Raw genomic sequence first — 27,274 nt, 5'->3', positions numbered from 1 at the left:
AGGCCCCATTAGCTAAAGTGGTGCTACAGGTTAAGAACGGACCTCCAGAACGAATTAAGTTCTTAATCCGATGTACTACTGTAAAAAGGAAGAGTACTAAATGGGTCCATCCCGGTAAAGTTAAGCATGGCAACTAGGCCTCACTTAAATTAATTGGACTTAAAGTCAGTTGTAAATAACTTCCTCCAATGGTGTCAAAAGGACAGTCTCAATCTTAGCTGGATGTGATAGACTGAGATGAAAAGGAACAATGAATCAGAATTCCTTGCAGGGGGCTGGAGTAGATGGCCATTGGGTCCCTTCTAACTTTAAGATTCTATGATTAAAGTGATGCAATAATACAGAAATGCTACAAAACAATGACTAGAAATAATTAATAAAGAAAACAATTCCCAATTTCCCCTTTTTATAAGCTATGAAAATGCTCCTTAAAATGTTCTGAACATTTGCTGCATTGCACAAAACTGCCCTTTTCTACTAAAACCCGTGTGGATTTTTCTAGCAATGGGAGTAACAGGAGTAGGAGGAGTTCAGTCCCAGAACAGATGACAAAAGAAACACTGAACTACTTGGGACTATAGACTGCAGCCAATAAATATGATGCATGGCTTTTAAAACTTCTGTTTTCCAGGAAATGTAATTTGAAAAATAAATCCTGCTTTCTTTCTTTATCCTTTTCTTTACAGTGCCACGAATTCTTTTGCACTGTTTTGCAGTCAGGAAATAAAAATGGCAGTAATTATTAGGACACTTACATTTTTCTAACAAGTCCTCTAGGTGCACTTTGGGGCTCAATCTACCATGTGCTTGCAATATGGAATGTTCTGATCTTTTATGTGTTTATTTGATGGTAAACATGCGAAAGCACTGCAGCCATGTACAATGTACAATGGACCACTCTAACATGGGCCATGCCGTCTGCCACTCCTGGGCGATATGCACACACCAGACATAGAAATTAACACTACAGTGGTACCTCGGGTTACATATGCTTCAGGTTGCATATGCTTCAGGTTACAGACTCTGCTAACCCAGAAATAGTGCTTCAGAAACTTTGCTTCAGGATGAGAACAGAAATTGTGCTCCGGCAGCACGGCAGCTGCAAGAGGCCCCATTAGCTAAAGTGGTGCTTCAGGTTAAAAACAGTTTCAGGTTAAGAACGGACCTCCGGGATGAATTAAGTACTTAACCATAGGTACCACTGTATCTGCAACTGGCCAGTGGCATTAGAAAGGGACAAACTGGGAATTTGCCTTGACCTTTATGCAGGCAAACCAGCAGTTGCAGCTACTAAGTCACTGAGGAAAAGACCAAATGTGGCACAGGAAGGTTGTTTAAAGGGCTTCTTTGAGCAGGTCAAGAGGTTGGAAGAAGGTACAGAAGGGCGACCAAGCCACCCAGTGGAACTTGCACTTAAACCAAAAGAGCAAATGTACAATCCCTAGCCATGGTCCTAGCACCATGCTGTGGTGGTTAGGCACTATGATAATATTATCTTTGCACTATAGAAGAACCAAGTGGCTTTGGTCTTCCACAGGATGACCATTTAACTGTTTTTGCCTGAACAAAGACTTGCAATGCCATATATAAGAAACCTTGAATTAGATGAGGCTGCAAGCTACCTGATAAATGTTGTTGATTGACCAGTTTCAGCTGCTTTTCTTTCAGCACCTTCAATAAGACTTGCCACTGGGTTCATATCTGTACCCAGCCTTGTCTGTCTATTGACCATCAGTGTGACTGACACTTTTAATCATTGGTAGGGAAACTGTGGCTGCCCAGATGTTGCAAGGCACTAACTCCCATCAGCCCTAGCCACATGGCTTATGTATTATGGGATTGTGGGATTTGTCGTCTAACAATATCTGGAAGACTGCAGGTTCCCCCACCCTGTTTATAGCAAAGATGGCTGTACCAACATTTCTAAAAACCACCTTTGCAAAACTTGACCCAACCCTTAGGCGTGGATATGATTTCTGGATGGAGGTGGAAGGGAGCCCTGCTTGACACCTGTTGCAAAAAAGCACAGAAAAGCCATTCTTGTGCCGAAATGACCTAGATAAGGGAAAAAATGTATTTATATTTCCTTGGAGCATGCTTTTGGCATAGTATTGAGATTAACAGCGTTATCCAGCTACGAAGTCTCTGGACATGACTGCTTTTCATCACCCACTAGCATACACTTTGAGGCTGAGATAAACTATAAAGAGAGAGAGAGAGAGAGAGAGAGAGAGAGAGAGAGAGAGAGAGAAATCACCCTAGCACCTTCAAAGCGGCAATAAGATGACATTTCACAGTACGGTGGGCTGGATCTAGTTAACTGACACAGTTTTAATCTACAATATTCAGCACTAAAAGTTGCCTGCCAGAATTTCCAGATTTAACTTTGGGCCTGAGGGACTCAACTGTGACTGAATTTATAATGTTGAATTCATGGTGCTATGGTTAATGTCATCTCTGTAGGTCTATTATCAGTTTGAGACACAATTGCTTTGAAGTGAAGCCTGGCTCCCGGCCACAAAGAGCACGAAGGTGCTTATTTTTCTTTCCCCTCTCTCTATAAAATATTCTATAACTTGGTCAAGTGAAACAACGTCGGCAACTGACTGCTAAAATGAAGAGAGGACCTGCCTTATATATATATTTTTAGCGATGAAAGATGGGGAATTAACTGCTTATACTGCAAACTGAAACACATCTACAGTCCTATGATTTGTACAATTATACTGTTACCTGTACAACTGTTACTATCCAATTATCTTATCTGGTGTGGTGTTTCCTTGCCCAAATTACTACGAAAGCTGAAGCTTAAGTGCTAGAATATCTGCTTTGCAGGCAAAAGGTCCCAGGTTGTGGGTGGATCCCTCATCTGAAACCCTGGTAAGCCACTGCCAGTCCGTGTGGGGAATATGATGAACCAATTGCCTGACTACAGGGCAGATTCCTATGTTCCAACAGATAGACGTAGTTCTCTTCTTATACAAATACATTATGGCTGCATTCAGAAGTCATGCTGAAACACAGCTTTGTGCAATGTTCATCATGAGCCATGGTTTCATCAAATAGCCTTGTTTCAAACAAACCAGTTAATGTTTATCATAGTTTGCAGGCTCAGATGAAATGATCTAACCTCTGCTAAGCCGAACTGGGTGCAAAAGCAATTGCATGAGAGGAGGAGAACAGAGTACACTGATTGAAGGTTCATTGCAGCTCATTCACAGTGGGCTAAGCAATAACAGTTAAGTGTGGTATCTGAAGATGGCCTCTGTCTGAATGCATCTCCAGGTAGGGCTGGGAGACAGACCCCTGTTTAAAATTCTTATGCTGCCGGTCAGTGTGGATCAGTGTTTCCCAAACTTGGGTCTCCAGCTGTTTTTGGACTACAATTCCCATCATCCCTGACCACTGGTCCACCTAACAAAAGATGATGGGAGTTGTACTCTAAAAACAGCTGGAAACACTGGTGTAGCACTATTCAAAGTGTAGGTGCTGACCTTTAAAGCCCTAAACGGCCTCGGCCCAGTATACCTGAAGGAGCGTCTCCACCTCCATTGTTCAGCCCAGACACTGAGGTCCAGCTCCAAGGGCTTTATGGCGGTTCCCTCACTGCCAGAAGTGAGGTTACAGGGAACCAGGCAGAGGGCCTCTCGGTAGTGGTGCCTGTCCTGTGGAACGCCCTCCCATCAGATGTGAAGGAAATAAACAACTATCTGACTTTTAGAAGACATCTGAAGGCAGCCCTGTTTAGGGAAGTTTATAATGTTTGATGTTTTATCATGTTTTTAATATTCTATTGGGAAACCCAGCCAGATGGGCAGGATATTAATAAATAAATGATAATAATAGATTATTATTATTATGCTCAGCTAGATGGGCCAATGGCTTAGCTCAGCATAAGGCAGCTAGCTTCCTATGTTCCTGATTATGGACATTCTAAAGACATTGTGCCCTCATTGAAAAGAGAAGTTAAAAGCAGGGTAATTTAGTTTCCCGAATTCCTCCTTTGGGCAAAGCAGATTATTAAATTCAGATTTATTTTTGGAAATATACATCGGGCCCACACTTGGGTTTCTGTTTCAGCAGTATAACTTATGTCAAATACAGTGGTGCCCCGCAAGACGAATGCCTCGCAAGACGGAAAACCTGCTAGACGAAAGGGTTTTCCGTTTTGGAGGTGCTTCGCAAAACGAATTTCTTATGGGCTTGCTTCGCAAGACGAAAATGTCTTGCGAGTTCCTGCGATTTTTTTCCGCTCCCCACCCCCTTTTTCTAAGGCACTAAGCTGCTAATAGCCTTTTAGCAGCTAATCCGCTAATCCCTTAAGCCTTTAATAGCCGCTAATAGCTGCTAAACCGCTAATAGCGCTAATCCGCTAATCTGCTAATAGGGTTGCTTCGCAAGACGAAAAAACCGCTAGACGAAGAGACTCGTGGAACGGATTCTTTTCATCTTGCGAGGCACCACTGTAGATACAAATATAAAATACATCCATTATGAGATTTATTTAAAGTTATCCCTGATAAAGTCAACCTCTTCTTCTAAGTAATAGTTAATCAACCTGAATCATCTTTTGCCTAAGCTGAAGCTTTTTGCACATATGATGTTAATGCTATGTCTTCGTTATTCTTTTTCTACTGTGCACAACTGGGTGAGTTTTTTTTTTTTTTTCATTCTAGAAACCGTGCGTCCTAACAAAGATGGTCTCAGGTGTTCAATTGTACAGGAATGTAATGGTTTAATTTGCAGGAGCAGATTTCTGCAGCTGATAGCCACTCAGCCTGCTATGCAATGATTCATACATCTGTAATAAATATCTTGGAAGCTAAAAATTTGCTATATAAAGAAGGTGACCTGGCCTTTCACTGTTCATTTTTCAGCTCTGGCAGAAGGCTGGGTTATGTTCAAGACAATGATAACTACATGAGAAGTGCTCCTGTCGCAGAGCTATTATTTCAGACGGCAAACAATGAGAGACAAAATGTGCTGCGTATCCTTAAAACAATGTTCAGTGCAGAATGGAGGCTTACATGTTGAGGGGCAGCTGGACCTTTGATGGTGTTCCCTGATCTCCAATGATTGCACTTGTTCTGGGTCCAGTCATGGTTGCAGTTCCAGCGAAAGTAGAATCCTAGAAACGAAAGAAAAATAGAAAGAAATGAAAACAAATAATTTCACAACATACTTAAGACTTGTTCAGGAGTTAGAGCTGCTCTCTCTCTCTCTCCCCCGAATCCCAAAGACTTTCATTGGCATGGCTGCCCTAACCATTGACATCCTTGCAATGTTAGCTTAATGTTATGGGCCAATATCAATAAAGAGCTCTTTATACAAGGCTTCCAGATGAATAGATTTCAGATAATTCGTGCTTCGAATCACTCACAAACTGGTGACTCACATACTCAAGGTTTGGCTTGAAAGGCAGAGCTACTATTGTTCCAAAGGCAGTGAAAGTACCTCTAATCCCCTTACAATTACCGTAAGTACTTTTTGAAGGCCTCTCTGGTTGATCCCTGCCATTCATGTTCCTAGCAACACCTTGGCACTTGTGTACCAAGTCTTCCCTGGTTTGTTTGTTAATTTTTATTTTTTGCAGTTTCAGGTCTTGCTGCTGCTGGTAGCTGTTCTCTTGGTGGCTTGTGGAGAATAGCAATGATCTGCTCACCTGGGGCTCTGGGGGAGCGGCATTTACTGCATGGTGCAGCCATGGCTGGTCCAAAGAGGCCGCCATCTTCCTATATGGCTGGGGGAGGGGAGGATCACTTGTCACCACCTTCCTCTGGCTGTGTTGGACCTACATGCAGGCTGACATCCCTGCTGACAGTTGCAGGATTTACTACCAACCCAGTCTGTTAGGTGTCGGCTCAGTGTAGGAGCGGGCAAGTTGGCATATGGACCTTGCTATGGTTTACTCAGTCACCATATCTGGAATTTTCTCCTGCATGCAAACTGGCCAGCTTGCAAGCTTTCACCTACCTCATAGCAACCGTCACAACTTTGATGGATAAGATATTGGGATCCTCAAATGGGATTCAGCAGGGGTGACTGTCCGGAAGTCCACATGGGGACTGATGGGCCAAAACACCTCTCCCAATGGGACCCTGTGTGGGGTCGTGGCATGTGGTCCATGTCGTGGGCAACTCCCCAACACAGGGTCGACCCCAATGGGTTCCTATCAGACAGGATGCAAGCTGCCTGATGTTGGATACATGCCCAATGCCTTAGCCAAACCTACTCTTATCTATAATCAATAAAATTGTGGCCTAATCCAACCCAGTACCAATCTGTGTTCATTTCCTTGGTCTTCCCTGCACCAGCTGTGGACATCATGAGTCTGTGGTGGCAAGGGAGTGCTCATGGAACCCCTGTGAACACGCAACAGCCAATGCACCTCCTAAACATTGATGTGCTGGTGCATCTTGCCTTGTGGCTGATGTATATTCAACTCAACAATACATATTTTGCTTTACAGCAACTCTTTTTTTATTACCTTAAGGCATGTTTGTTTAGCTTTACACATTCTAGGAATATATTTCTGGCACAAGGAACACTTGATTGTTCACAGCAACGATTATAGCTCAGCTGCAACGTGCCCAGCAATCTTGGCAGCCTTGGAACTTGGAAAGCAAATCTTTGAGTCTGCTTTCAAGGACCTGCTCAATATCTCTATCACAGGAGCAGCATTTAATTTGAGAAGTCGCATCGTTTTCCTGCTAAATCGTTTTCTTATTAGCCCTGTGTGATAATAATATTTTACATGTTTGTTGAAAAATAGATTATTGTCGTTTGCTTTGTTCTGAGTATTACTTTTTTTTAATAACTGGGACTGCTCATCTCTTTAGTGAAAAGGGATGAAACACAGAGCAATGAAAAAATAATTACGGTCATTATAATACAGTTTGTATTGAAGCTTATATTGCTTTCCATTCCAATCATATAAAGCATTTTCATAAGAAAAACCAGACAGAACTTACAACTGGGTACAAATAGAGATACAGTCATACCTCGGGTTGAGCGTGTTCGAGTTGCGCTCCGCGACAACCCGGAAGCAACGGAGTGCGTTACTTCTGGGTTTCGCTGCTTGCGCATGCGCAGGCGCTCAAAATGATGTCACGCGCATGCGCAGAAGCGGCGAAAAGCGACGTGCGCAGACGTGCCGTCGCTAGTTATGTTTGCTTCTAGATGCGAACGGGGCTCCGGAACAGAGTATCTAGAGGTACCACTGTATAGTTTTCTATGGATTATATGAGGCTACCCAAGGGCACAGGATGATTTCTGTTGTTATTGCAACAAGAAAGAAGGTAAAAGCCTGTCTGAGTACAGCAGAAGGAAGGAATTTGGAAGTACTTAAATCCCTGGAAGTATGTAAAAGTAAACCCTGTGCTCCATTCATCAGAATTCAATCTATCATCTGAGGTTGAATTTGGCCCTATGGTATTAAAAGTTTCCAAGGTCTTGTATCTACTTGAAAGTGGCGGGTTCACTTATTCAGCTATTAAAGAGACCTTGGATGGAATATATTTATAAATCTCCCCTCTTCTTTATGAAGTCTTGTGGGATTTTTCAAATCCACGAGTTGGAGGCGCATTTCATAAGCTGTGAAGTGTGACAAACTTTTAATGCTTCTTTCCAGCTCACCGTCTAATAATCTTAAAACTCCTATCAGTCATTTACTTAGCTGGTGCCGGCACCAGGAACTGGCGCAAGGGCAACCATGCAGAAGCATCCCTTTGATGCTGAGCCTCGGACTTCTCATTCCATATGCATTGTTCTCCTAAGATCAGAGGCACGTGGGCACTGCATGAGAGCAGATAACTTTGCAGAGAAGATTTCGGAGGGAGGGATGCACTGGGCCTAAGGCAACCTTATCCCAAAAAAACAAGCAAGCAAACAAAAACCCTCCAAAAAAATGTAACCTGAAACAGCAACAGTCTTCATGTGCTGGAGGCAGGTGTGCGCTCGTCACCTATCCTTATATGTAATGTAAAGTGAGACATGTTTGCTTCATGCATCAGCCTACACGCATCACCGCAGAACTGTTCCCTCTGGGCAGGGGGGAAGTAGAGAAAGATTGTACCAATCAGACTTTGCAATGTGTGGGTCTTTGTGGTGCTCCCACGGCAGGAAGGCAAATATGTTCAGCCCTTCAACACACGAAGACAACTGCCTTCACAAGGGCCTGAACTGAGCCTATGTCAAGGCAACCTTGGGTGCCCCTAACAGGATGTTTGTGCCACGTTGCATCCAACAGAACAGAATAAGAACCCTTGAGAGCACGGGCCATTTCAGTGGCAACTGCAGTGTGCTTGATTTACAGGCTGGAGGTGCTACCTGACGTGCTTTTCATTTATTCACACTTCTCTTCCTATCTGATGCCAAGCGCTCAAGGTGAGTCACGTTAGCCTTGTTTGCACGTAATACTAAGGCAAACCATGGCTTTGGCATGAAGAAGAAGAAGAAGAAAACGTACAAGTTTCTGGACTTAAGATTGCAGCTGCAGTGTTGGGCTGCCTGGGGCTAAGACATATTTTGGCTTAGTGTTATGTCTGAGCCAGAGCTCAGACACGTTTTACTTCCACCCTGAATTTTGCTTTTTTGAATTGTTTTCTGCAATTTTTGGGGAGCGGGAATCGCTAAAAGAGCAAGTCTTTTTGTTGACACCTAGGAGCTGAGCACAGTAAGAAAAATACCAGTATAGGTCATTATTTTTGCAAGTGGGAGGAGGGAAAATGCTATTGTTGATGCTATTAGCGAAGTTACCACCCAACAACTCCTATTCTGATTTCAAAACAAATTTAACAATATTTCACAGCAAGGAACTCCTTCCCATATTCGTTTATGAAAGGAATGTGTCTTTTAATGTATGGATTATATAGCTGTATCTTATTTTTAAGAAGAGAGAGAGATGTACTCCGATACACACATACAGGTTAATAATATGCCATCATCTGGGAATAGCTGAAGTAGAAAACAGGCTAATGGTCCTTGAGATTCATGCTACTCATTTCTGTCAAATCCACTGACTATAAAACAATGGGTCATGCAATCACTCCAGGCCTTAATGTTCTTGGAAATAATGTGAAAGCACTTAATTCATAGTTGTGTTACCAAGTATTGGCAAGAAAGAACTACAGTCAAGATCAAGTATTCTCATCAAATGTTAATTACCAAAGTGGGAGGTAAAACATCCAACAGCTCCAGAATACAGCTTTCCATTTAATGGTGCCATATATTTTAAAAACACCCCTATATATACAGATAAACATAATTACAGCTGCAGATGGGCACACACCATCTACTTGTCTGCTGCGGAAGGTGATGAACATCAATCTCTCCTATGGATTTATTTAGCCTATAAATTATTGAGCCATCTGTGGCACTTCTAACCCTCCCCTGCACCAGCAGGCAGCAGAAGAGGTTGGAGAATAAGCTGCATTTTCTTGTAGCTGGACAGGAGCATCACAGTGGCTCAGCAATACCCAGGAACACCAGTTCCATGAAATAAGAGTCCCACATGGCTACAGGGCTTGGTGAAGCAGTTGCTGCTGTCCATGTAAGTTTCCACCTTCTTGTGAATTCCTCCCTTTAATTTCGATGTTTCCTACTTTCCTGGTTGCATGCTACACTGCCCGGATAGGAAAGCATTAGGCTGTCATTTCAGTGATCCATTGAAAGCAGCGGTGGTTCTATGCTCCTATGAGCAATTTCCATTATGCCCACCTTCTGTATAAAGAATGCCACTACGTTCTTAAATTTAATTTGCTTGGCAGAGGGCTGTGCGACTATTTGACGGATTTACTTGTTCACTTCCAGATTGGTGCCTCAAGTTATAATCGGCAACATTAGGGCTGATTCGGACATTCAAAAAAACTCATCCCTGTGACCCCCCCCCCGCCCACATCTGTCCTAAGGGATGCATTCATAAGAAGAACGAATGTGTGACCTGGCCGATCCAAGTACTCAGAACTAATTCCTATGAATGTGGCAGCTGGAACATGTGCTGAAACAACAGTGGAAACTATGGGAACTGCAGCTGCTTCCTTGGCTGGCTGGAAGGCAATACAGTACATTCTCCATGTGAATGTCTGCCTGGGGGGCATCGTGGATGTATTGCATGCTCCTGACAACGGCATAGCCAAGTTATTTGTTGTCCTAAAAAACTGTACTCCATACTGGTGATGTGAAACTTGGTGGACTAATGCAATAGGTAAGGTCATAATATAACCAGCTAAACACTAACCCTCGCATTAGACTGTCCGTCCCCCCAACTCAAATATGAATTTAAGGTGTTTAAAATTCCTAAGATTCCAATTGGACATCTTTTGTGGGTTACACTCTGAATGCAGAGCAAATTCAGATTACAAGCCCAGTTCAGGTAAGATTTGGGACTCGGCTACGTTAGTCAAGAAACAGCGTTTTGAATGTGTTATAAACATGAAACACCAGATGGCGCCAGAGAGCAAAAGAAAATTCTAAGCGATTTTTCCATAGCTTTCCCCCCCTTTTGTTATAAATGATTTAATTTCTGACTTACAGCATTCCCCCCTCCCGTGTGTAGTCCACCCCAAATAGTTGGATTCAAGAAGGCATGCAGAATAATTCTAAAAGCATTTACTTGGAAGTAAATCACATTATTTAAAATGTAACAGAAGCTTGATTTAGTTGGCATCCTGTAAATGCCAATAATGTTTTTATTCTGGCATCTTCCTCACTAAACATATAGACTGATGTTGGGAAATCTGCATTTTTTCAACTAGTTATTTTCACTGGAATTTGTTTTAACCGAAATGAGCAGAACTGACCCTACTTTACTTGCACATCATGCCATAGGTAAGGCAGGGGGTAGAAAGATGTTAACACAACCTTAGGCATATTAAATCCACCCCCTGTTTTCTAACAAGTGTGCTTGTAATCCTAGTGTTTTGTCTCCAGGAAGCTACAACAGCTCAAACTTAAAGTATTGGGCCAAGGAATAAGCCTAATTTTATGCAAAAAGAAAGAAAGAAAGAAAGAAATAGAAATCAAATCAAACTCATGAGCTAATGTGATATGTTTTGAGTACAACTATCATTATCCATAAAAGTAATATTTTTTTGGAGCAAAACAAAGAATGGTTCGTGTGCAGGATATAAACTCTGTCCAAATCCAAAACCAGAAGGGATTTGATTTGTTTCCTTCCCAGTCTCCCATGCACAGATGTAAAGTTAAACCTTTTCCCATTGGCTCCTCTCCATTTTAAATATAACCCGTCTGCTTCTTATCTCAAGCCTCCCAATGCGATACTATAGTTTGAAACTTTATATTTCCCCCCACTCTTTTCTTGAGTGCAAATCAGATCTCCCCTGCCCCATTTCCCTTTATATTAGGAAAACCATTCTGCTGAGCTCAGTTTGCTTGTGTTGCTATCTTAATGCAGCAGATGAACCTACACACTGGGTGTTTGTTGTCCTATCCGAAATGTGTGTGCCCTTCAGCTGGGAATCATGTGCCGGTTCTTATCGTGCACCAGTTGACTCTCTATTCAAGACTCGGATTTGTTTGCCTTCTTCCTTTGCCTTCTCCCTTCTCTGCTTGGATTGTTACACTGGGGGAGCAGCCAGCCATACTTCATTATTTATGAGACGTATCTCTGGTCAGAAAAACCAGGGGATTTGGAGCAGGGTGACCTGTGACCTCTCTAAATAGCAAGGAAGAATAATTCATAAGGGGTGCAAATGGAGGGAAGATGAGCCATCTGAGGCCTAGACAAGATTAGTGAGCCAAGCGGGACCACCTCAGCTGCAGCACACGGCACTTCGCTTGTGGACAGCACCCCTGCTAACCTAACAACTAACCTCACTCCTCCTTAGTTTTATCATTGGCTCGCAGCTGTACTACATTCTCTCAGTGCCAATCAATTTAACTAGCCAGTAAGAACCCTCTGCGTGACAGACACAATAATTTAGGAGGCCATTATTTATGTTTAATGTGTTGCACTCAACGTGCCAGCATCAAATATGCTAGATGTGCATAGTCTATTGAAAGGGAACACAATAGCGATTGAGTCAATACTTGCTTAGACACACACACACTCACTCTCTCCCAACCTTTTGCTTCCTAGCTCCTTCACTATTCCTCTGGAAGTTATGAGTGTGATAGATTTTTCCCGATTGTTGTGGTCAGAACCCAATGCTTTATTTATTACTTCCAAGCTTTAAAAAACAATGAAAACTACTACTTCTTCTTTTTAAGACCACCACTTATTTTCAAATACATTCAAAGCAGTATAAGACTTCTACATGCTTATCGTTAATGAGCACGAAACAGCTAAGGTGGTACCATTTGCAAAAAAAGAAAAGAAAAAGAAAGGCAAAATAAATCTTGGATAGTTAGAACAACAGTATCTTCAAGTGCAGTTTCTGTGGGGGATTTTATGCTATCCTGTGGTGATTTGTTTTCATCGCTGAACATATTCTGTAAGTTCATTTTATAGGACTGTATTGGTTTGAATGTGGGGCGAAGGAAGTTTTAAGTATGCAGCAAGTAACCTTAACGCTATGGATTAATTTTTTTATTTTAATGTCCAGTAATGTTTATGACCTGATGAAAACATCTTTTACAGAATAATATTTATTTATATGGCTTTGCAATGCTGTCGGCAAATGTGCCATGTCTTAATTAACAAATATGAATTCCTTGGGATTTTGTATAAACATAAGTAGACAAGGATACTGATGAGACACCTAGTTTAGTAACTGATAGATTATTGTACAGATAGAGACGGCTGTATGCATTTTAGCACAGACAAAACTCCTGCATTTCCTTTTCTTTACAGATTGAGAAAATGTTTCATTTTCAATGAAGAAACTAGCTTCGGATGAAGTGTCTGAGGGTAAGTGAGATATAACTGATACAGCTTCGTCTATTAGAGAAAAAGTGTTTTTCTCTACTAGGAACATATACAATCTCTCACTGAATACAGAGCCATGTAATCAAGTGAAGATCAACCAAACAATTTCCCACTGTTTTGATATATTTACAGGTTCTGGCACATAGCGGTCTGGTTTGCACATAACACGAAGCCCAGCCATGGCTAAATGTGTAGGAGGAAGTATATGGGTACTCACCAGGAAAAACAATGGCTGCCTTCACACCTCCCCAAGTCCAGCTGCCGCTGCTCTACCCAAAGCTAAGTCATTGTTTGGCTTAGCACTACATCTAAACCCAGACTCATGGTTTGCACTAAGAGATGTAGCCAAGGTTTGCTCTTGGCTGACTGCCTTCAACAAGTCACTCCCATCACTGTAAGTTCACTCACTATTCCTCCCACATACGCTCTTAGTAATTAAGACTGCATTCATGTATATTTTTTAGCATAGTTGGCCCTTTTTTTCCATGATGAGCTCACACATTACTGCTGGTATGTGAATCCAGGAACCATGTGGAAATTTCCGATGCAGTTTGTCCTCTCCACATGGTTCCAGTATTTAAACAAATGTCACAGCAATGTGAGATCTTGCCACAAGAAAGCAGTTCTTGAACTACTAGATGTTATTTGAGGACCTCTACTTCTTGTTCTGTGAAACTGTCAGGAGGAGAACTACTGAACTCAGCTTCTCGGTAATCCAAAGAACTGTTGAGGCTAAAGGCTGGTGAACACAAATGACATGTGGTTATTTTTCTAAGTGTAAGTGTGTAAGTCAGATATATGAAAACTACTTACACAGGGACAGCGGCAATCATGCCCACTTTTCCTGAACCACCACCTTCACAAAATGTCTACACAAAACCCGTATTAACATTTCTTCTCGTGGACATACACCTAAGTATCTACAGCTGCATAAAGAAAATAAAGTGTCATTTGTTTGTGTAAATGAAATCCTGCTCCCTTTAATTTCCTGCAAAACCTCCCCCAAACCACACCACAACTTTCATTTAAAACTTGGTGGCACTGTAAAACAGCATATTGCAAAATAGCATATTGAAACTGCTGCAAGTAGGGATGTTTAAAGTCAATTTTGGCTAGACAAGTCCTCCGGCTTGCCTAAAAGGACTCCTGTGTGTGCTCATCTTCATGAGCAGGATAGCTGAGTTGGGTAGAGCATGGTGCTGATAATGCCCAGATTGCAGGTTTGATCCCCCTATGGGACAACTGCATATTCCTGCACTTTAGGGGTTGGGTTCTATGATTCATTGCAGTACTATTCTGAATACGTCCCATGAATAAATGGGACATGCAAGTCCACTGTTTTTCTACTGTACTTCAAAACCTCTGGGTTATCCATCTGCCTTTTAAAAAACCCAGCAATGAGTGAAGGGACAGGGCATGGAAAGAATTCTATTCTTCCTGGCGAATTCCCACTTTGGTAGCTAATCTTTCAAATATGCTGCAGGCTGGCAAGGACATTACTGCTCATCATACACTGCTAGGTTTTCATTAAAGGCTTTCAAGAGCATATTTACTGAAAGGTGGCCAATGACACTGTAAATAAATAGACCATGTTAGAGACTGTATATGTTGGGTATAATGCCAGTTGCCAATTTTTTTGTATACAGCCTTCCCAACCTTGTCCATTCAGATGTTTGGACTATGACTCCCTTCACCCCAACCAGCAACAATGAGAGTTATAGTCCAGAATATTTGAAAGGTACCAGTTACGGAAGTCTGCACCCTGGTAATTTGTATTTTGCTTGCAGCCCATTTCTTAGCTTCAGTGTCAGACCAGAAGCCCAACAGACATTAAACCATCTTGCTCACTACTGTGCATCCTTTCCCCACACAGTCGCCTCCCAATTTAGTACCGCTCATAATTACTATAATCCTTTTTAGTTCTGTAACCTGCATTATTAGTACAATACTTTGCCATAAAATTGCATATCCTTTCATTCTGAGCTCTGGACAGTTTTCTGAGTGCTAAACCTTCCATGTATGGTAGTACAGAATTTAAGGTAAAGGTAAAGGACCCCTGGATAGTTAAGTCCAGTCAAACTTGACTATGGGGTGCGGCCGAGGGAGCTGGCATTTGCCTGCAGACAGTTTTCCGGGTCATGTGGCCAACAAGACTAAACTGCTTCTGGAACAGTGGGACACTGTGACGAGTGCCAGAGCACCTGAAAACGCCATTTACCCGCCCCCTGCAGCAGGTAAAGGTTATGGGACACAGGTTATGGGACACAGGTGGCGCTGTGGTCTAAACCACAGAACCTAGGGCTGGGTGATCAGAAGGTTGGCAGTTCGAAGCCCTGCGATGGGGTGAGCTCCCGTTGCTTGGTCCTTGTTCCTGCCACCCTAGCAGTTCCAAAGCATGTCAAAGTGGAAGTAGATAAATAGGTACCACTCCGGCGGGAAGGTAAACGGTGTTCCCCAGAAGCAGCTTAGTCATGCTGGCCACATGACCCAGAAGCTGTACGCCAGCTCCCTCGGCCAATAAAGCGAGAAGAGCGCCGCAACCACAGAGTCCTCCGCGACTGGACCTAATGGTCAGGGGTCCCTTTACCTTTACTGCAGCAGTACCTATTAATCTACTTGCACTGGCATGCTTTTGAACTGCTACATTGGCAGAAGATGGGGCAGAGAAACGGCAGCTCAACCCTTTGTGTGGATTCAAACCGCCAACCTTCCAATTGGCAAGCCCAAGGGGCTCAGTGGTTTAGACTTACTATAACATGTAATATCACATGGTTTACCATGACTCTGAACTTAAGATCTCACCACACATGTATGTACATATGTTTGTTCACCTACCAAACATATACACCACCCTGCACTCAAAAGGTCCCATGGTGTAAATACACAAAACTTAAAAGCAACAATATAAAAAACAGAACAATATAAATTGCATACAAATAAAACAGCAGCAGCAACAAAAACCCAACCCAATGTACCTCTCTCCCTTACCCAAAAGTCTGAGCAAAGAGGTGCACTTTCACAATGCAATGACAATGATGTTATGGTGAGATGCACACCAGAGGGAAGGTCATTCCACAGGCAAGGGGCCACCACTGAGAAGGCCTGGCCACGAGTCCCATTGGGGTGTGGCACCACTATCAGGGCTTCCCCACAAATTATATCACATGGGCAGGACAATGTGAGAGGGATGTGGTTCTTTCAGATATTTACCATTAATTTGCATGAGGGTGAGCACCCATTGAGGGAATTTTGCCTCATTCGCTCCATCTGGTGGATGCTTAGGCAGCAACCATCACTTGGGAACTTGGTTTCGCAACCCACCATTTGGCTAGAAGGCCAAATCAAAGGAAGGTGTTATGGGGGGACCTGGCTTAGCATTGTGGTTTAATTCATCCATAGTTTACCTGGACTGGAGCGCTGGATGAGAGATGAGTCACATCTCCAATTCTGGCAGCAGCACGGGGGTCACTTGAGCTGATGAGGACAGGGGCGCTAATTTCCATGGAATGCCTGTTATTCATGGCCTGAGAAGATTTGTGTGTCATACTGAGAGCAGTGAAGGAGTGGCGCTTCTTGGCATTCTTCTTGCCATCAATGTGCCTCTGAATGGCACTGACTGCTCCGGCACTGTTCAATGTACAGCACTGGACCGTGTTTACGGCCAGGTTAGTGTCAGCTGGCAAAGGGACATCACTGCCAGATGCGGAAGTTAGATTGGTCTTGTCCATCTCAATAAGGTGTTTAGCTGAGTCGTTGAGCTAAAAACGAAGAAATGAAAGAAGAAAAAAAAAGAAGGGAAAAAGTGGGAATTACAGAACTGTATAGTTCCAGAGTTCAAATTCTGCACTCAGGATGACGGTTGTTCTGTTCTTCGCTTTTACAAGCCCCCCAAATAAACAGAACCGTATGCTAAGTAGACAATCGGTGAAATCCAGTGCAGCCATCCTGCTTGTGGAGTGGATTATGAGCCAGTGGAGACGCCTGCTAGTGTGAGATGGGGAGGCAATGTTCTCTGGTTTCACCTTTGCCCTGCAGCCCCTCCCCACTTCACACCACTTTCCACACTGTTCTTATATTAGCAGATGGACTCAAAAGCCGCTCCACAAATGGAATGTCAGCATTCCATTTCACCCTCTTTTTAAAATAAGTAGGCGAAAACACAAGAGTGGGCAGTAGCGGTATAACCGAATGAAATGCTTTTTTTTTTTACAGATACGGCTGCAACAAGTCCCTCCCACGGGCAAAGCACACAAGAGCAATGCACGGAGCTAGCCTACTGATGGTTCTGTGAAATGCAAGAGTGTGGAATCCCAATGACAATTCAGAGATCTGCTGCGGAGCCAAGTCACATGCATTATTTATTCGTTCGTAGAAGGGCATTACAACATTGTAACCTCATACAGTTCGGATTCTACGTTTTGTAAATTACCGTATTTTTTGCTCTATAAGACCCACTTTTTCCCTCCTAAAAAGTAAGGGGAAATGTGTGTGCGTCTTATGGAGTGAATGCAGGCTGCGCAGCTATCCCAGAAGCCAGAACAGCGAGAGGGATTCCTGCTTTCACTGCGCAGCGATCCCTTTTGCTGTTCTGGCTTCTGAGATTCAGAATATTTTTTTTCTTGTTTTCCTCCTCCAAAAACTAGGTGCGTCTTGTGGTCTGGCGCGTCTTATAGACTGAAAAATACGGTATATCTTCTTTAATAACAAACAGTAGAAGACTCCCTTTACTTTAAAATAATAAAAAAGACTCCAGTAGACTGCAACACTGGCAGGGTCTGTCAATGCATTACCCCACCAGTGCCTCCTATGGCAACCTGCAAAAGGTACTAGTCAATATTCCCTCAAAAATCCACAATGCACAATGCTCTTCTTGCCCAGTTCCTGCTTGTGGTGGCTTTGCCTCTACTACATCAAACACATCGCTTAAACATGCCATTTCACTGAATGCCAGGACTGGACACCCAGATGATCTGCTATTCAGAATGGAGGAGAGGTGCAAAGAGTTTATCCGTGTGAGTGAGCATAGAAGTGATTGATTTAAGTGCCTTTCTCCTACTGGCGAGGGCAGGGGCAGGTCATGCCTACACTATTCTGTGGTCCTGCCTCTGTTCTAATTTGCAGATACGGCTGCCATTTTGTGACTGGTGCCCACGGCACTTAAGGAAAATTCCAGGTATGCCCACTGGTCCACAAAAGTTGGCAACCTCCGTACTTCTGGATTAAACTGGGAGAGTGATGTTTGGCGCACACGGGACGAGCTTATCAAGTGGCTTCCATGCATGAATGTGCGCCACCAGCTCACTGGATGCTCTCTTGAATGGTGCAAGGGTGAGGAACCTCCTGGAGTAATATAACACCAGCGTGTATTATCCTTTCTCAGAAGGCTGCCTGTTGACTCGGGGTGACACACAAATCTGCATTCTTCCAAGCCTAAGAATGTGTACAGAAATGCTGAGCACTTCACTATTTCCTCATTCCCTGCTGTGGTGCAAGACTGACAGGTGAAAATGAACTAAACTCTCTTGGTTTCCAGCTGTGGCCATAGGGGCACCCTTAGGAAAAACACACCTGCATCTCTTGGGGGTATTTCACACCTTCTTGGCAATGAGCTACAGCATAACAGTTATGGGCAGTGCTCCCCCCCCCCCCCCAGAAGGTGCTCAAGTGTATGCAGTACGGTCACCTCTTTTTGTTGTTGTTAAAAAGTGCGGCGCTTACTGTACCAACTTCATGGTGAGTACCGGCACCTATTTTTCGGGGGGGGGGGAGCACTGGGCACGGAGCACTGCAAGGTGCTCTCAGGCTATGCTGCATGGTTGTGTATGCCCTAGTACAAATGTCAGATCAGATGTAAGGCCCAAGCTGTAAATAGACTGCATGACAGATGCATACATTGACCTGTGCTATGTACTCTGCAAATGGGCGCAGTGTGGCGTCACATTACAGTGGTACCTCTGGTTGCGAACGGGATCTGTTCCGGAGGCCCGTTCGCAACATGAAAAGAGCGCAACCTGCAGCGGCGCATCTGCACACGCGTGGGTTGCAATTCAGCGCTTCTGCGCATGACGTCATTTTGTGCTTCTGCGTGAGCGGCAAAACCTGGAAGTAACCCTTTCCGGTACTTCCGGGTTGCCACGTAACCTGAAAGAACGTAACACGAAGCGGACGTAACATGAGGTATGACTGTACTGCAAAAGGAAAACGAGCGCCTCAGATATTCCTCTATGACATGTTAGTTTTCTGTTTTTGGAGATCTGTTAGGTGGCAATGCACTCAAAGGGTTTTTCAACCTACCTGCAGTGTGAAGTAGTACACCCCTTTCCGCCACCTAAACCAGAGCTTTCTAAGCTTTTCATGTTGGTGACACACTTTTTAGACATGCATCACTTCGTGACACAGCAATTCAGTGTTACTAGCAAACCGGAGGTTAAACCAGCCTCTTTCCAGCCCCTGGAGAAGTGTGGGGAGTGCCCCCATGACACATGTAGACACTGAAGCCGACACGCAGTTTGGAAAGCTCTGTCCTGAACATTCAACCACCTTGTTTTGCTCTCTGCAATATAAACCTTTGTACTTCTTTCCAGCTCTCCCCAAGGTTTCCACCTCAACTAAACTACTTCCCCTTCCTCACAGATGCTGGGCTTCAAACTGTTTTTGTTCCCTAAGGAACTAAACACTCGGCGCGATCAGATCTGCTCCGCCAATGAGTAGCGGAAGCTTTATTTTGATAGGCACAATACAGTAACAATATAGAAGCTGTTGATATAACTATAGAACAGATTTGTAGAATTTGTAACTCACCAAGCTAAACACAGCCCACGTCTGCCAGACAACCCTTCTGTTTTTGTAAAAACCTCACGGGCCACTACACAATTCTGAGGACAGGCAGCCTCTGAAAATAATTTCATGTTTCCCCTCCCCTCTTAAAAGTACAGTGGTACCTCGGGTTACATACACTTCAGGTTACAGACTCCACTAACCCAGAAATATTTCTTCGGGTTAAGAACTTTGCTTCAGGATGAGAACAGAAATCGTGCTCTGGCGGCGCGGCTGCAGCAGGAGGCCCCATGAGCTAAAGTGGTGCTTCAGGTTAAGAACAGTTTCAGGTTAAGAACGGACCTCCGAAACGAATTAAGTACTTAACCCGAGGTACCACTGTATATTAAAAGTGCAGGATGGGTTCTGTATAAGGATACTCGAACAACCTTCTCTAAGGCTGCAATCCTAAAGCAATGCTTACTTGGGAGTAAGCTCCATTGAAGTAAATGTGAATTGCTACTTACAGAACATGCATAGGATTGCAATAGTATACTACAGTATACTATTGGCTGCTGTCCAATAGGAAAGGCAAAAGTATCTAGGGGGAGAGTAGGTTCTGCTCTAGGCTGAGGTTCATCCTTGCATGAGCCCTACATCTCAGCTGCAAATACTTTCAAGGGGCTCACAATTGGCCCCCACTTGCTACTTTCTTCTGCTTGCCACTGCTATCTTTCCTTCTGCAGCTAACACAATGGGTAGGAGCAATTCCCAAATCAATACTCATCTCCTTGAAGCCCCTTTTTCCTCTCTCTCCTGGTGCAATCTCATTAGAGCAGAGGTGTCAAACTCAAATTCATCGGGGGCCACATCAGCAGTTTGGTCACCCTCAAAGGGCCGGTTGTATCTGTAGGACTATGTGTCCACTCTTTTTTATCATAAATTATTGTCACTGCATTCAATTATTACTGTTTTTTGTAATAATGTAGACGATCTACTTTACATTCATTTTAAGGGTGTTTGGAGTGTGTGCGCGCGCCTCTCTCTCTCTCCCACTCACCCCCCCCCACCAGCCACCCCATATTCCCAAAGAACAACTTGATCACGGGCATCGTCGGTCCTGGAAAGGCTGGCTGTGCAAAGATGGAGAGGGAGGCGAAATGAAGAGGAAGGGAAGCCCCGGGCTGGTGAAATCCAGCGTGGAGGAGAAGAGGACGCCTCCCGCAGGGCGAGTTTGCATGCCGGGAAGGATCGGGAAGCAATAGCAGGACATGCGAGGAGAGAGGGGCTTTCGAAGCCACCCACCCTGGGAGCGGACTCTCCTTTTAAAAAAATTAAAAAATGATGATGATGGATTCTTAACATCTGGTGGGGATTTTATTTTCTCTCTCTTCCTGCTTTCTCCTCCTCCCGCCACCAAGCTCGCCGCCGCCGCCACCATCAGCATCTCTTTGCATTTGATGTGCGATTCTGGGAGGGGGGAATGCAGAGGAGTTGGAGGCAAGGCGAACGGATATAATAACGCGAAGAGTTTGGCGAGGAGAAGACGCGGATGCTCCGGATTGCTGGCTTGCTCCTGGCTGAAATCAGAAATCCGATTGCGGACTGGGCTGTGATTGGAAATCTAATCAGATCCTGGGATTGGTGAGGGGGGAGAGCGTGAGAGCAGCGGAGGGGGGCAGAGAGGGAGAGCCCCAAAGTTGGTGTTTATGAGAAAATAATTTCAGATGTTGCAAGGGGACGCACCTCGGTGGAGGGCGGAGGGGGAGACACGGGAAGTGCGGCCGTGGGAACCCCAGATGTAATGTGGACGCACATGGATCCGCTCGCAGAGAAGGAGCCGCTTGGCCGGAGCTGAGCAGACATAACAAAATCGTGTTATTAAACCAAACAGCGGCCGTTTCAGACAGACGGGGCTGCCGCTGCTGGTGGCAGCGGCAGCAAGGGGAACCTTCCGCAGAAGCCAAAAACGCTTCTCTCCCACCAAGAGGGATTCCAAGGTGGCTGAGGATTGGAAGAAAAGGGGAGTTTGGGGGGCGGGCGGGGAGGATCCAGCATCCCCGGAGAAGATCCAAGGCTGGAATAAAAAAGTTTCTCCGAGGAGAAAGACTCCCCCTCCGCGGCACGGAGAGACCTGACCTTCCGCCTGCTCTTTTTGAGCAGTGAGCGGGAGAGAGAAGCCAGCTGCCCGCCTCGCTTCAGCCCCCGACGACGAAGGCGAAGGTTGAGAGACGCGGGGACATTTGAAGCAGCAGCCACGTCCTTAAGAGCGACGGGGGGGGGGGCGAGTAGGGAGCCGCACCATGTAAACTTTCTTGTGTCGGAAAAAAAAAAGCGAGAATAAAAGGTGAAGGCTGGCGGCCAGCAGCGGCTACACGGGCCACATGACGAGGTCTGGCGGGCCGGATTTGGCCCGCGGGCCTTGTGTTTGACACCCGTGCATTAGAGCCCTAAGAAAGTCATTTTCCTGGACCAAAAACAATCAATGATGCCAGAACAGAGAGGAGACAGTAGGAGGAGTTGCAGAAGAGAAGCCCTGCTCTCTTTCTATTTGCAAGGAGCCCCACAAGTTCTGTGCCTGTCTTTAGCTGGAGCTGTGTCTTTTGTTCCTTAAAGGTAAAGGTAAAGGTACCCCTGCCCGTACGGGCCAGTTGTGTCCGACTCTAGGGTTGTGCGCCCATCTCACTTAAGAGGCCGGGAGCCAGCGCTGTCCGGAGACACTTCCGGGTCACGTGGCCAGCGTGACGAAGCTGCTCTGGCGAGCCAGCACCAGCGCAGCACACGGAAAAGCCGTTTACCTTCCCGCTATAAAGCTGTACCTATTTATCTACTTGCACTTAGGGGTGCTTTCGAACTGCAAGGTGGGCAGGAGCTAGGACCGAAGGCGGGAGCTCACCCCGCCGCAGGGATTCGAACCACCGACCATGCGATCAGCAAGTCCTAGGCGCTGAGGTTTTACCCACAGCGCCACCCGCGTCCCTTCTTTTGTTCCTTACCCCCCCCCCCCAAAAAAAAGTGAGGAGAGGAGCCTGTAGTCTTAGCTTCTCTGAAGCTATGGAGTGGCTTTGAATGGGAATCAGTTCCCATTTTCCCCAGAAAATGCTTGTGTATTCTTATAGAAGCCTGCCTTCGACTTTGGGTACTTTTGAGATATGTTTTATTTTATTTTTAAAAAAAAGATAGAGAGAAGCAGATAAGCACACTACAGCCAAGTTCCTACTACACCCAGCTTCGTATGTTTTAAATACATGAAGCCCACTCCGTGCAAGTGATGAAATCACTGCCAATCGGAAGGAATACAGTTAAGCAACTCAAAACCAAGCAGGGGAAATGTCTACACCTGCAGTTCCGAAGTACAAAAAGTGTTTTGCTTTTTTAAAAATCAATAAAATACACAGCATGTTTAGGTATCTTTGATGCTCTTTGCCAGCAATGGGTAGTCTGTAGCCTAAGGCCCTCTCCCTAATTTCATGTGGATGGCGGGGCAGGTGGTAGAGAAGGGGAGAGAGTTGGGGGAAACATTTACGTGGAGGAAGGGGGCAGAGAAGCTGGAAGGAGAGGGGTAAAGTCCTCTGCAACCGATCCATGCGCAGACCACTTAAGAGTGCACTTGAACATCAGGGTGGCTTCAGAGGATTGGCAGGTGAATGCCCTGGACCACCTGTCAAAGTGGCTCTGAGGGACGGGGAAGTTTTCCAGTTACGTTTCAGTGCAATCCTGTACATGTGTAAAGGTAAAAGGTCCAGTCGCAGACGACTCTGGGGTTGCGGCGCTCATCTCACTTTATTGGCTGAGGGAGCAAGCGTACAGCTTCCAGGTCATGTGGCCAGCATGACTAAGCTGCTTCTGACGAACCAGAGCAGCGCACGGAAACGCCATTTACCTTCCCGCTGGAGCGGTACCTATTTATCTACTTGCACTTTGACGTGCTTTCGAACTGCTAGGTTGGCAGGAGCTGGGGCAGAGGAACGGGAGCTCACCCCGTCACGGGGATTTGATCCGCTGACCTTCTGATCGGCAAGTCCTAGGCTCTGTGGTTTAACCCACAGTGCCACCCACGTCCTTATCCCATCGAGTTCAGTGGCAATTGCTCTCAGGGAAGTGGATATAGGGTTGCAGTCTTAATGGTTCTGCTGGGAAGTGCTGCTAATCTTTCTTTGACAATAGGGGTGTTAACACGTTAGTCAAAACTGTTTTACTTTGAGATGTGACCAAGCGGGGGTGGGGGGTGGGGGTAGGGAGTCTGGTTCAAGGAAGAAAAGGAAATGACAGGGATCCACACTGCTAAGGGGCCTGCTGAAACCAGAAGTCAGACATGGAAGTGAGACTCTACTTTACAGCAGGAGAAAGAAATGGGGAGCCCAGTGGTGGTAGCATCTCCTGCTACATAAACCGTGTTGAAGGTTTTTTTTTTTTAATGTGAGGTATTTTTCTTTTAGATCTTAATCTAGGTTAAGCTTGGTAAAGAGGCTTAAGATGTATGCTGGTTTAGTCTGAATTTCTGTAGGGTTGACTCCTCAGCTTACAAATCTACACATATTTGAACAAAGACTATTATGAAATTGATGGAAAGTTATGCAAGATCATCAAGAAAACAGTCTTTGTGTTTCGTGTTATTTTTGCCGTTTCTGTAGCAACAGCAGCAAATGATGGAAATGTAAGAGACAGTCGTAATTAATTTGATGTAGGCATAAAACAAAATATGTTCCTTTAAGGCCTCTTAAGGACAGGGATGGGGAAGAACAGCGATTAATGAAAATTAATCTTGTGGGGAGGGGAAACAACACTGTCTTTGAACATTTCGGTGTCTGTACTTCCAAGAGTTCAAAACAGTTCTGAAGAAGCTAAGAATAAAGAGGTTTTCCTAATGCCCCTATGAGAGAAATAACAATATCTGCAAACAATTTGGAAACTGGAATGTAAAGCTGCCCGCAATGTTCTGTCCTGTGTGGTTTTAAGTAAAACTGAAACGCTCATGACTAAGTTTATAACAGTAATAATTTCTTTGGTACATTTCTATCACTTTCTTCCCCCAGGCAACTCAGCACAGTCTACAAAGGATTTGATCATCACAACAACCCTGTGACTAGGTCCAGATGAAAAAGCAACCTTCATAGCTAGTGATTTGAACCAAAGCTTCACTACCCAAGTCCTACACCCTAATAGAAAAACAATTACTGATATATAGTGCTTCTTAGATTCTATCCTGTTGATTGTTCTCAGACACTGCAAGTTCTACTCATTAGGGATCATATATTCATTACCAAGAGATACTTCAACAATGCAGGACGACTCTGAAAGCAGACAATATTGTTTGCATACCCACTGACATATTGTTACAGGTGCTGGGAGAAACCCTTTGTTAGGCTGAAGGTTTGCTAGCTCCAGGATGTTTGCACTTCGGTAAGTGAGTGCAAGATGGGAAGATTTGCTACCTGCCACAGAAGTGTTTATTTACTCCAACAAGATCTAAATGTTACAAAGACACCACAAGTCTCCACTGTACTGTATCATCCAAAGCAGGGATGTCCAGCAGGTCAATTGCGATCTACTGGTCGATCCCTGCAAGGTTTTGCTCGATCGCTGGGCCCCTTCTGGCCCCATCCCGGTCTCCATTGTTGGAGAACAGAAGACGGAGTTTACAAACCGAGGCTGTCCCTTTGGTGAGTTGCTGTTTCACTTTGACCCCCAAAATAATGCAAAAATGTTCCACGAAAGCTAAGCAACTTAAGCCTCCCAAACAAAACAGGGCTGTCCCCCTCCCTAAAAAAAAGCTCAACAACTTTGACCTTCATTTCCCCCCCTGCTTGGCAAGTGGGAGGTGTGCAACATTTCACAGTCCTTTTTAAAAAACCTCCATAATCCACTTTTTACTTACAACCAATTAGGAAAGCATTACCCTGAGTTGAGCATTTCTTTCATTTCACTATTTATGAGCATGCCAAGATGCATATTGAAAAGGCAGAGATCCATGTAGCTAATCATAGGAATCCTAAATAAATATAACGATAAATAATTGAACATAAATAACAAATCAAAAACATTTCTCAAAGAAGTGTAGGGCAAAAGAACATGAAACTAGGCTTACTTCCAAACTACAGCATTTTAGTGCTGTTGAGGCTCTGCTTCTCTGCAATTAAGTGAAAACGGAGATTCTACACAGCACTAATTAAAGTGTTTTGTTATCCAGCACTGCTCTACCTAATGGCTACACTCCTATGTTTACTCATTTGTTCGGCAAAGATCCCCTGCAATGTGAAGTAAAAGCATCCTGTTTATAGGTTCTGCCTGATTTACTGCTTCCTGTTCAACACAACAGAGGGATCATTGATGAATGGTCTATTAGAATGCCAGCTTTGGCTCCCCAGAGAAGTTGGGGGGTAAGATTGTAATTATTGCTTTCGTTTCCATTATAGCAAAACAGGGCTATTTCACTCTAAAAGAAAGAAAATATGAACACATTTGTGGTTTAAAACTCAAGGAAGTTGCGTTCCAAGTCGCATGGGCCCATTGCTGAACACACCAGAGAGGGAGCAGCCATACTTGATACACGTTGCCTGTTTGGTTCTGCCACACCAACAACCCCCAGCTCCTATTCATGAAGCTGTTGCCTGCGCTATCATCTGTGCACATGCAGCGTCTGTTTCTTTTGCATGCATCTCAGCTTAACTGTGGTGTGAATGTGCCTTATGTTTTCAAATGAGAAGGAAGCTGGTTTGAGGGAAACACATCAAACAGCAGTCTTTCTCAAGCAACTACCCAATAAAGATGGATTGTGGCCAATGTCATGGGTATATAGCTTCAAAGACCAGCAGTGAGAGCACAGTTGAGCCAGAGTAAACAACGAAGTGTACATAGCCTGCTGCGAGTAGAGAGATAGAGATAGAGATGGAGATAGAAGAATACCTAGTTTGTGGCAAGTACTCTGGTGAGAAAACCCCAGCCGAGATTTAAAACCACAAATAAAGCATGGTAAATACAGGCTGTTACACCTTTGAAATATGCCCTTGTGAGTTCCAAATCTCCCCTCTTCCCCCAGCATAGGAGAAGACCACATGTTTGTAAGTACACCTTTTTTTTTAACTTACCAAACTCTTCAAAGCTCAGTTTCATGTGATCATATGGTTTTCCATATAACCGTCAGAAAAGTTGCACAGGCAGCAAAACTTGGCTTAGTTACAGTGGTGGAAGTTCCTAAATTATTGGTATAGGAACTCAAGAGTGGCTTGTTGGACCCATGCAGCTAAGCTGAGGCAACCAGCTTAGCCTCTTCACACACTGATCTTCTCAGGTAGACTGGGGGAACAGAGGCTTAAGCATGTGGATTATATCAGGCTGATTAACTCACACAGCCAAGGCTAACACTTTAAGTCCCAACATTTGTTTTGTTCTATAGAGCCCAATCACACTCCTTTAGTGAAACTGATTAGGCAAAAGGAAGTATAGTGGTTGTGAAAGTGGGGAAATCTTTATTCCTGTATTATTATTATTATTATTATTATTATTATTATTATTATTATTATTATTATTAAAGTTGCTGGTAGAAAATGAAAGATCCTAGCTATTAGAAACAGCACTTGCATGCTTTTAACAGATAATGAATAGAGCTAATGTAATGAGAGCTGGACCATA

The 27,274-nt window shown here is 44.2% G+C and overlaps 1 protein-coding gene across 2 annotated transcripts in view; it reads right to left on the bottom strand.

Moving 5' to 3' along the window:
- The window catches only part of SH3RF3 (SH3 domain containing ring finger 3), a 218,231-nt gene that overhangs the window by 34,634 nt on the left and 156,323 nt on the right, over positions 1-27,274 (bottom strand). Inside the window, exons 5-6 of one of the 2 annotated variants that reach the window (XM_083437721.1) lie at positions 16,291-16,644; positions 5,028-5,128 (exon numbers count right to left, since the gene is read on the bottom strand). In XM_083437721.1, coding sequence (XP_083293847.1) covers positions 5,028-5,128; positions 16,291-16,644 — 455 coding nt within the window. The remainder of the gene's footprint in view (positions 1-5,027; positions 5,129-16,290; positions 16,645-27,274) is intronic. The other variant, XM_083437722.1, reaches the window with a different exon arrangement.

Source organism: Podarcis tiliguerta, assembly GCF_965153285.1.
Source record: "Podarcis tiliguerta genome assembly, chromosome: 4".
NCBI lineage: Eukaryota > Metazoa > Chordata > Lepidosauria > Squamata > Lacertidae > Podarcis > Podarcis tiliguerta.
Note: the sequence above shows the minus strand (reverse complement) of the source record. Positions and strands in the feature narration are given on the sequence as shown.